Source organism: Galeopterus variegatus, unplaced genomic scaffold, assembly GCF_000696425.1.
Source record: "Galeopterus variegatus unplaced genomic scaffold, G_variegatus-3.0.2 Scaffold1652, whole genome shotgun sequence".
Lineage (NCBI taxonomy): Eukaryota > Metazoa > Chordata > Mammalia > Dermoptera > Cynocephalidae > Galeopterus > Galeopterus variegatus.
Genome location: NW_007727763.1, coordinates 307727 through 319593, shown reverse-complemented (window position 1 = coordinate 319593; position 11867 = coordinate 307727). Strand labels below are relative to the sequence as shown.

Below are 11867 nucleotides of genomic sequence, written 5' to 3'. Positions count from 1 at the left end.
CAACCCTCAGTGTTGCCCGCGTACCGGACCGGGGACCGGCAACGGGATCGCAAGCCTCGGCGTTGCTCCCGCGCCTCGCTCAGCCAGTGAGCGGGAGCCGGTCTGTACGTGGGATCCGAACCCTCGGACGGGAGCGCCGCCGCGCTTCCCAAGCGGCGCACTACCCAGTGCGCCACCAGGCCGGCCCCTTAAGTAATGCTTTTAAAGAATATTTAAGAACACAGGAAACTGCATTATATAACAAGTATCTTTTAAAAAGGATAGAATGCTATGTCTAATGTGATCCCTATTTTTTAACTGTATATTCGTCTATAAGCATACGGAAGTGCAGAAATGGAGAAACCAAACTTAAAGAATGATTATTGTCATGTGATAGAATTCCCAGTGATTTCTGTAAAGTTTTTAAGGCAAATATGAATACTTTTAAAATCAAGAGAAATAGAAAAGCCTTCTTTTTTTTTTTTTTTTTTTTAAAGATTACCTGTAAGGGGATCTTAACCCTTGACTTGGTGTTGTCAGCACCACACTCACCCAGTGAGCCAACCGGCCATCCCTATATGGGATCCGAACCCATGGCCTTGGCGTTATCAGAACCACACTCACCCGAGTGAGCCACGGGCCGGCGCTAGAAAAGCCTTCTTAAAGACAGAGCTGCATGATCCAAACTGCTTTGACTCTGTCAGTTGAGCTGTGCTACCCTGGTTAGTGTAACACCAGTGTGGATCCAAGAAGTACAGAAAAGGGCAATTTTGCTATGCATCTGATTAACATTTTAGGAAACTCCTTAGAAGATCTGACGGGTGCAAAGTTTGAGTTTACAGATGTGATATAACTACTTTTTAAAGAGCAATTCTATAAATCCAGAGAGTTCCAAATTCTTGCAAGCCATTAGAAGAATATTGTTTGTAGATCAGTTTTATAATATAATTGGTAAGCACAGGCTATCGATGAAAGATCAGTTTTAAAGTCAAGAATCACTCTAAGTCAGTGTATACTCAGTAAATATGGATGGTCTGTATGAAAATGCCCTCCTTTTTGAAAGTGGAGTCATAATGGCTTAACTGTTTTTTTACTTCTTACCTATTTAGACCCATCCACGGATCTGACACTGGTCTTTCTCAGTCTATTTCCATAGAGTTCTTCCTTTCACAATTTATGGATTAGGACTTGATTTTAAACTTCATTTTGTTTGTAATTACCACTTTTCCATTTTCCTGAGGTCTCGATACTTTACAAGAGAATGATTATAATGCATTCTTTCTGATTCTGCAGCTTTGTACCAAATACAAATCTAGTAAGTTTATTTACTTTTGTATCATCAGGAAATAGAAATGTTAAGCCACAATCTATCAGGATTTACTCCTATCAATACCTCTTGTGACTTCCCTACATATATTTTTAAATTATAAAAACCCACTGATGTGCAATTTTTACAGGTGGATGCAGAGAGGAAAAGGAATGCTTACTTCTCAGTTCAGATATTGGTGTGAATACTTAAAAGTAAACTAAGTTATAATGGTTATAGACTTTCTGTTAGGGGTCATAAAAATTTTTTGGAAATAGATAGTAGTGATGGCTTCACAACATTGTGAATATAATTAATGCCACTGAATTCTATATTTAAAAATGGTTAAAATGGCAAATTTTGTTTTTTACCACAATTAAAAAAATTAATAAACTAATATATAATAACTTTTGAATTGTACAGTTTAAATAGGTGAAATGTATGGTATGAGAACTATATCTCAATAAAGCTGTTTAAAAAAAAAATAAACTAACCTTAATTGAATCCAAACCGTGTATGTCAACCTTGCTGAAGAACATTAAGTTTTAGTAATTTTCTGTATGTGGAAAAAGACAAAGATGGTAATTCATAAAACAAGAGGGAAATGCTCCCAGATGATAAACTATCATCATGTCCCCTTATCAAGTAGTGGCTTTACAGTGAAATCACATCTTACATGAGTGTTAGGTAGATATTGAATATAGTCAAAAATATTACAGAAAAATAGACTAATTCCTTAAATTTCCCTTAAGTCATGAAGGCCTGTAGTAGTGGAGGACAAAGTCTAGTTTGATTCAGGAGATGGTGGAATGGAGAAAGGAGCACTGCAAGACAAAAAATTCCTTTTTAAAATTTTGCTCTCAATAGTGTTCAGTTGAATTTTCACTACTTGAATGTAGGTATGATATGACTTCTGTAATTTTTGTTTGCTTTTTAAATTACGAAGTATTTCAAACACTGTAGTTCTTTTTTAATATAACTTCTTAGATGGAAGTCAGATCTCAGTTCCCTTAAGTTAAATGATTTGTTTAATTTGTTTTGACCCTAGGCATAACATCTCCAACCACATTATATGATAGGTACAGCTCCCCAACAGCCAGCACTACCAGAAGGCGGCTATTTGTTGAGAATGATAGCCCCTCCGATGGAGGGACACCTGGCCGTGTTCCCCCACAGCCCCTAGTCAATGCTGTCCCTGTGCAGAATGTATCTGGGGAGGCTGTTTCTGTCACACCAGTTCCTGGACAGACTTTGGTTACCATGGCAACAGCCACTGTCACAGCTAACAATGGACAAACAGTGACCATTCCCGTACAAGGTAAGGAAGGCAGAGTTGAATATTGAATTCTTTCTCTATGACATTTATTGGAAAGTTACCTGAGATTTGGCAAGACTGAGAATGTGGGACAGAGGAATTATGGGGAGAGGAGGGTTGCGTTGGGAAAGGAGAAATTGTAAACCTCTGCTTGGAGAACCTTGTACTATCAACATTTTCTTCATGTCTTTTTTCTCTGTAACAAACTGTAGGAATTGCCAATGAAAATGGAGGGATAACATTCTTCCCAGTCCAAGTCAATGTTGGGGGGCAGACACAAGCTATGACTGGCTCCATCCAGCCCCTTAGTGCACAGGCCCTGGCTGGAAGTCTGAGCTCTCAACAGGTGACAGGAACAACTTTGCAAGTCCCTGGTCAAGTGGCCATTCAACAGATATCCCCAGGTGGACAACCGCAGAAACAAGGCCAGCCTTTAATCACCAGCAATATTAGACCCAGGAAGACCAGCTCTTTATCCCTTTTTTTTAGAAAGGTAATTTTTCATGTACCTTTCTCAGAGCGTGAGCTTGGGAAATATCAGTGTTAAAGTTTGAAATGTTTTTGTTTATCTACTAGGTTTACCACTTAGCAGGTGTTCGCCTTCGGGATCTTTGTGCTAAACTAGATATTTCAGATGAACTGAGGAAAAAAATTTGGACCTGCTTTGAATTCTCTATAATTCAGTGTCCTGAACTTATGATGGACAGACATCTGGACCAGTTATTAATGTGTGCCATTTATGTGATGGCAAAGGTGAGTACCATTTGGAACTAAAAAGGTAAAGGAAAAGATGCTACATTATTACTCAGAACGTTTTTAAATAGCTTTATTGAGATATAATTCATATTCCATATAATTCACCCATTTAAAATGCACAACTTAATGGGTCTTGGTATATTCATAGACATGTGCAATCATCACCACAATTTTAGAACATAATATTACATTGTGTGGATATATATGACAGTATTTTTATTCATTTATCAGTCGATGGATATTTGGGTTGTTTCTACTTTTTGGCTGTTATGAATAACACTACTATTAGCATTTGTGTACAAGTTTTTCTGTGTACATATATTTTTATCTCTAGGGTATATACCTAGGAACGGAATGCTGGGTCATATGGTAATTCTGTGTTTAACCATTTAAGGAACTGCCAGACTGTTTTCCTAAATACTATACCATTTTACATTCCCACCAACAATATACAAAGGTTTTAATTTCTTCACTTTCTCATCAACATTTTTTAAAAAAAAATAACTTATTGAGGCAAAATTCACGTAATATAAACTTGACCATTTGTTCAAAAGTGAAAAATTCAGTGGCATTTAGTACATTCAGTGTCACACACCCACTACCTCTATCTAGTCCCAGAACATTTCCATCCCTGTTAAGTAAAACTCCTTACCCATTAAGCAGTTTCTCCCCATTCTCCCTCCCACGGCCCCTGCAACCAGCAATTTGCATTCTGGCTTTATGGATTTATCAATTCTTGATATTTCATATAAATGGAATGAAACAATATGTGACCTTTTGTGTATGGCTTTTTTTACTTAGTATAATGTTTTTGAGGTGTATTCATGTTATAGCATGTGTCAGTACTTCATTCCTTTTTAGGCTAAACAATATTCCATTGTATGGATATGCCACAATTTGTTTATCCATTCATCTGTTGATGAATATGTCACCTGTTTCCACCCTTTGGCTATTGTGAATAGTGCTGGTGTGAGCATGTGTGCGTGTGTACTTACTTGAGGGCCTATTTTCATTTCTTTTGGGTTTATACCTACAAGTGGAATGCAGGGTCATGTGGTAATTCTATGTTTAACTTTTTGAGGAACCAGCATACTCTCTTCCACAGCAGCTGCACCATTTTACATCACTACCAGTAATGCACGAGAGTTCCAATTTCTCTGCATCCTTGTCGGCATGCTTGTTATTTTACCTACTTTTTTTTTTTTATTGTTGTAGTCATTCCAGTTGGTATTGAGTGGTTTCTCATATTTTTGATGTGTATTTCTCTAATGACCTCAAGCACATTTTATTGTGCTTTATTGGTCATTATTATCTGAGTTTTTGATTCTAGCCATTCTAGTATGTGTCAAGTGCTATCTCATTGTGGTTTTGATTTTCGTTTGCCTGATGACTAATTATATCAAACATCTTTTAATTTGCTTCCTGGCCATTTGTATATCTTCTTTGGAGAAATAACTATTTAAATCCTTTTCTCACTTTTAAAATTGAGATATTCATCTATTATTGAATTGGTGTAGTTCTTTATATATTCTGGATTTGACTACCTTGTCCAAAATATGATTTGCAAATATTTTCTCCTATTCTGAGTATTATCTTTTCACTTAATTGACAGTTTCATTTAAAGCATAAAACTTTTAAACTTTGATGAAGTCCAATTGCCTATTTTATGTTGTGGTTGTTGCTGACACTTCTGGTGTCATATCTAAGAATCCATAACCAAATTCGAGGTCATGAAGATTTATCCCTGTTTTCACTTGATGTTTATAGTTTTATCTCTTACAGTTAGGTCTTTGATATACTTTGAGTTATTTTTGTGTATGGTGTGAGGTAGGAATCCAGCTTCATTCTTTTGTATGTGGCTGTGCAACTGTCTCAGCATCATTATTGACAAGACTATTTTTTCCCCATTGAATGGTCTTTGCACCCTTGTCAAAAATCAGTCCTGGACTCTGAATTCTATTCCATTGGTCTATATATCTATCCTATCCTTATGCACTAGTGTATTCTCTTGATTACTGTTGCTTTTTTATAAGTTTTGAAATTGGGAAATGTGAGTCTTCCTACTTTTTTTTTTTTCCCCAAGATTATTTTGGCTGTTCTAAGTCCCTTAAAATCCTATATGAATTTTAGAATCGTTTGTCAGTTTCACAAAAAGACTCAGGATTCTGATAGGGTTGTTGAATCTGTAGATTGATTTGAAGAGTATTGCCATCTTAACAATTTTAAGTCTTCTGATTCACGAACATGGGATGTTTTTCCATTTATTTAGCTCTTTAATTTCTTTTGACAATGTTTTGTACTTTTCAGAGTGTATTTTTTTGCACTAATTTTGTAAAATTTATTTTTATATATTTTTTGATGCTATTATAAATGCAGTTGTTTTTTTTTGTTTGTTTGTTTTTGTTTGTTTTTGTTTTTTTTTTTTTATTTTGTCAATATACACTGTATATGATTATTATGGCCCGTCACCGACACCTCCCTCCAGTTGTTTTTTTTTTTTTTTTTATTTTGTCAATATACACTGTATATGATTATTATGGCCCGTCACCGACACCTCCCTCCAGTTGTTTTTTTTTTGTTTTTTTATCCTTTTTTTCCTTTTTGTCTTTTTTTGTGACCGGCAATGGGATCGCAACCCTCGGTATCGCGCACGCACCACACTCAGCCAGTGAGCGGACCGGTCTCTATATGGGATCCGAACCCTCGGCGGGAGCGCCGCCACGCTCCCAAGCGCCGCACTCAACCGAGTGCGCCACCGGGCCGGCCCTTTTGTCTCATTTTTGATGTGATCAATGCACATGTATAGAAATACAATTAATTTTTGTATATTGGTCTGGTATCCAGCAACCTTGCTGAACTTATTCTAATAGATTTTTACTGGATTCCTTAGGATTTTCTATATACAAGATCATGTAATCTGCTTATTATTTCACCTCTTCTTGTCCAAACTGGATACCTTTTATTTCTTCTTTTTTAATTACCCTGGGGAGAACCTCCAGTATAATGTTGAATAGGAGTATTGAGAGCAGAGATTTTTGTGTTGTTCCTTAGGGGAAAGCATCTAGTGTTTCACCATTAAAGTATGATATTAGCTATGGTTTTTTCATAGTTGCCCTTTCTGGTTGGGGAAGTTCCCTTCTATTTCTAGTTCGTTGAGTGTTTTTATCATGAAAGGATGTTGGATTTTGTTAGTTACTTTTTTCTATGTACATTGAGATGATTAGCTTAAAATTTTTTTTTATTAATGTCGTGTATTACATTGATCAATTTTAATATGTTAAACCAACCTTGCATTCCTGGTGTAAATCCTTATTTATGTTGTATAATTATTTTTATATGTTGCTAGGTTTGGTTTGCTAGTAGTTTGTTGAGGAAATTTGCCCTTATTCATAAGAGATATTAATCTGTAGTTTTTTTGTTATGGCTTTATCTGGTTTTATTATCAAGGCAATACTGGCCTCATAGAATGAGTAAGGAAATTCTTTTTTTTTGTCTTGGTTACGAATAGGAAGATCTATTTCTTCTTTTGACATTAATTCTTCTTTAAAAGTTTGGTAGAATTCAGCATTGAAGCCACTGGGGCCTCGGCTTTTCTTTGTGGATAGTTTATAGATGAATAATTCAGTCTCTTTCTTGTTATAGTTCTGTTCAGATCATCCGTTTGCTGTAGAACCAGTTTTCAAAGTATGTGTCTTTTTAAGAAATTTTCTACTTCATATGGGCTAATTTGTTGGCATATAATTGTTCATATTTCCTTATAGTCCTTTTTATTCTTTAAGGTTAGTAGTAATGTTCTCTTTCATTTTTGATTAATTTCAGTCTTTCTTTTTTTCTTGGTCAGTGTAGCTAAAGGTTTGTCAATTTTGTTGATCTTTTCAAAGAACCAGGTTTTTGTTTTATTTTTTTTCTCTATTTTTCTATTCTGTATTTCATTAATATGTACTCTATATTTATTATTTCCTTCTTTATGTTTACTTTAGGCTTAGTTTTTTGCTCTTCTTTTTCTGGTGTTTTAAGATGGATGGTTAGATAATTGATTTAATGTCTTTTTCTTTCTTTCTTTTTTGTTAGCTGGCTAGTACGGGGAAACAAACCCTTGACCTTGGTGTTAAAAGGCTGTGCTCTAACCAACTGAGCTAACCAGCCAGCCCAAATATCTTTATTTTTTTTTTTAAAGAATAGCTTAACATCTTTCATCCTTTTAAATATGAGCATTAATAACTATAAGTTTCCCTATAAGCACTGCTTTAGCTGTATCTCATAACTCTTGGTATGTTGTGTCTTCATCTCAAAGTATTGTCTGATTTCTCTTTTAGTTTCTTTTTTGCTCACTGGCTATCTGGGAGTGTGCTGTTTAATTTCTGCGTATTTGTTAGTTTCCCAAATTGCTTCCATTATTGATTTCTAGTTTCATTTCATTGTAGTCCAAAAACACACATTGTATTATTGCAATTTTTAAAAATTTATTGAGGATTATTTTATAGCTTAGCTTATGGTCCGTCCTGGAGAATTTCAATCTACATTTGAAAAGAATGTGTATTCCATTGCCTTTGGGTAGAGTGTTTTATAGATGTCCATTAGGTCTAGTTATTTTATAGTATTTAAGTATCCTGGTTTTTTGTTGATGTTTTGCCTAGATCTTCTATCCATTTTCAAAAGTGAGGTATTAGAATCTCCAAATATTGTTGTTGAATTGTCTATTTTTCCTTTTGTTTCTGTCAGTTTTTGCTTTATGTATTTCGGTGCTCAGTTATTAGGTGCTTATATGTTTATAACTTACAGCTTCCTGATGGATTGACTCTTATCATGAGAGTTTCCTCTTTAGTAACATTTTTCTTTGTTCTAAACTCTGTTTTATAGTATGATATCTGTATAGTCACCAAGCTTTCTTGTGGTTGCCACCTGTATAATATATCCCTTTCCATCCTTTTACTTTCAAACGTATTTATATTTTTGAATCTAAAGTTTCTCCTGTAGATGGAATATAGTTGGATCTTGTTTTAAAATCTAATCTGACAATCTCTGCCTTTTGATTGTTATTTAATCCATTCACATTTAATGTTATTGATGTAACTGGTTTTCATTTGCCATTTTACTTTTGGTTTTCCATATGTCTCATATCTTTTTGTCCCTTTATTTCACTTCTTCACTTCCTTCTTTTGCAGGAGGTGAATATTTTCTAATATAGCATTTTAATTTCAGTACTGATTTTTTCACTACACATATATAGAGATACATAGATATTTACTTATTTCCTTAGTGGTTACTTAGGGCTTACTATATATCCTAATTTATGAAAAATCAGCTTCAGATTCATACTAACTTAATTCCAGTGAGATATAGAAGTGTTACTGTTTCCTCTTTCTTGTTTTCTTTTTTGTCCTTTTTGTGGTATTGCTATACATATTACATCCATAAATGTTATGAAACCAACAGTACATTGTTATAATTATTACTTGATAAGATTTTATGAGTTGTAAAGGAGCTGAGAGAAGAAAAAGGAGTGTATTTATTTAAAGCTTTTGCTATATTATCCTTCTTTGTCATTTCTGGCTCTTATCGGTTTCTGTGTATTAGAGTTGACATCTGCAGTCATTTCCTTTGCCCAGTACAGCTTTGCTCCCCCGCCCCACTTCCTTTCACTGTTTTTGGCAAATATATTACATTTTTATCTGCTGTAGGTCCAACAATATTTTATATGAATGTTGCTTTATACAATTGTTTTTTAAAGCAGTTAAGAAAAGAGAAAAATATGCATTTATACCATATTTACAATTAAATAATTACCAGTGCTCTTGGCTTTTTTCATGTATATTTGAATTACTCCTAGGGACACTTGCTTATAGCTTGAAGAACTTTCTGTAGTACTTCTTGTAAGGTGGGTCTGCTAGCAGCAAATTCTTTTTTTTTTTTTCCCTTTTTGTCTTTTTTCGTGACCGGCAACAGATCGCAACCCTCAGTGTCGCGCCCGTACTGGACCGGGACTGGCAACGGGATCGCAACCCTCGGTGTTGCACCCGCACCTCGCTCAGCCAGTGAGCGGCGCAACTTTCGTGACCGGCAACAGATCGCAACCCTCAGTGTCGCGCCCGTACTGGACCGGGACTGGCAACGGGATCGCAACCCTCGGTGTTGCACCCGCACCTCGCTCAGCCAGTGAGCGGCCGGTCTGTATGTGGGATCCGAACTCTTGGCGGGAGCGCCGCCGCGCTCGCAAGCGGCGCACTGTAGCAGTGCGCCACCGGGCCGGCCCCTAGCAGCAAATTCTTTGTTTTCGTTTACTGAGAATGTATTTATTTCACCTTTACTTTTGAAACTATTTATTTTGCTATATATAGGATTCTTCCATTTTTTTCTTTTACCATTGTGAATATGGTATCCACTGCCTCTTGGCCTCTGTAGTTTCTGATGAGAAGTCAATTGTTATTTTATTGTGGTTTTCCTATAAATGAAAAGTTTTCTTGATAATTTTAAGATTTTCTTTCTTTCTTTGAATTTCAGCATTTTTACTATGATATGTCTGGGTATGGATCTCTTTCACTCTATCTTACTTGGAGTTAGTCAAACTTCCTGAATGTGTAGATTAATGTGTTTAAATAAACTCAGGAAGTTTTCAGTCTTTATTTCTTTGAATATATTTTTCTGCTTCTCTCTCTCTCTCTCCACTCTCTCCATTCTCTCCTCTCTCTCCTCTCTCCTGGTTCTTCCATTACACATATGTTGGTGTGCTTAATGGTGTGCCACAATTCTCTGAGCCTTTTTTATTTTTCCTCATTCTTTTTTCTCTGTTCATCAGATCACACAATCTCTTTCTTCATAGTTGCTATCTCTCTCTTTCTCTCTCTCTGCTAAAAAATTAGCAATTTTTTTTCTTTGCTAGTTCAAATCTACTTTTTTCCCCCTAGCTTCTAGTGAATTATTGCATTTTTCTACTCTGGGTCTTGGTTCACATACTATAGGGTCCCACCACTCTTACTGAATTTTAGTATATTTTCTTTCTTTTTTTCTGAGTCTACAGAGATGGAAAGTAGGTTTTCTTGAATAGGTGTTTCTTCATTTGCGATGTGCCCTTAGGACCATTTCCAGAGACTTTAAATGGCTGTTTTTTATATAATTTTCCCACTTTCACTGGAGAGCAGGTTCATGGAGCTTCTCACCAGTGTTTCTCATGCCAAAAGTTGATATTCCTCTCAGAGCACTCTTATTCTTTGCCAGGTCACAAAAGAAGATAAGTCTTTCCAAAATATCATGCGATGTTATAGGACTCAGCCACAGGCCCGGAGCCAGGTAACTACATTTTATTTCAGGGCTGAAAATAAAGCTTAAAGTCTGTGACGAATACAAAAATTAACCACGGTTGATTCTGTGGCCCTTTTTCCAAAATAAACAACTAAGATTCCGCTTTAAGGGAGGTCTCTAATCTTTTTTAGTCATTGACAGACAACATCACATGTTGATTATTTTAAGTCGTCTTTTCCTCAAAAAGCAACCATGTGAAATATTTGATTGCCTTCTTAATTCAGAGGATCACAAGATAGAGGCAAATTAAGGAGTTATTTGGTTTCTATGTCACTTTTCAGTCTGGTTTGGTAAACATAGTACTGTACATTTAACCAAGATAATGGTAAATGAAAATTTAAAATCTGGTTCACCTTAATACCATGCATTTGTCTCTGAGGGGCAAATATGCCAGATTTTTGTATTTTACTTAGAATGACTTGATTTTATGGTTGGTACTGTTATCGCCCTGTGGTACTGTAGGTAGTTCATGGAATTTGAAGCCAGACAGGCTCTGATGTAAATCCTGGATCTGTTATTTAATAGCTTTATGACTTGGCTGTATTTATTAACCTCCTCTGAGGAGGACAACTATTACTTTGTGGGATTGTTGTGAAAGTCAAGTAACATATGTCAAGGTCCTGTCATCTAAGATGTGCTCAAGAAATGTTAGTTTATGTCCTCTTCTCATTGTCTCTCTAAAGGTATATAGAAATGTTTTGATAAAAGGGAAAAGAAAACGAAGAAATTCTGGCAGCAGTGATAGCAGAAGTCATCAGAATTCTCCAACAGAACTAAACAAAGATAGAAGTAAGTGGGATCATCATGAACTCACAAAACAAAATTAGGAGCTTTTTTTTTTAGGCCTAAAGACTAAGGATTACTAAATGAAATAGCTACTATAGAAACTATGAAAGTGTTTTATGGACAAAGGATTTGTTGGAGCAATAAACCAAATTCTAAATTTAGTGGCAAAATTGTCCTTCATTCCATAGCTTTGAAGTACATAGTGCATAACATTATTCTCCAGACAGGAATCTGCTGGCCTGATTTCCAGAAAGTTCTGGCATGTTCCACACTAAGGAAATGCCATCACTAATTGTTGGTTTGCATCACTTAGTGCAGGGCTCAGGTCATAAAATACTTGGTGTAACTTATTAATGGAAACTACTCAGTAAGCCCTTGCTATGGTTATGGCATGGGGGTAAAGTTATATCCTATCTGAGCCTTGCT

At 35.7% G+C, this 11867-nt stretch overlaps 1 protein-coding gene across 1 annotated transcript in view; it reads left to right on the top strand.

The window, feature by feature from the left end:
- The window catches only part of RBL2 (retinoblastoma-like 2), a 58000-nt gene that overhangs the window by 37636 nt on the left and 8497 nt on the right, over positions 1-11867 (top strand). The window contains exons 15-19 of the mRNA XM_008578263.1: positions 2334-2603; positions 2813-3093; positions 3177-3353; positions 10572-10643; positions 11339-11444. Coding sequence (XP_008576485.1) covers positions 2334-2603; positions 2813-3093; positions 3177-3353; positions 10572-10643; positions 11339-11444 — 906 coding nt within the window. The remainder of the gene's footprint in view (positions 1-2333; positions 2604-2812; positions 3094-3176; positions 3354-10571; positions 10644-11338; positions 11445-11867) is intronic.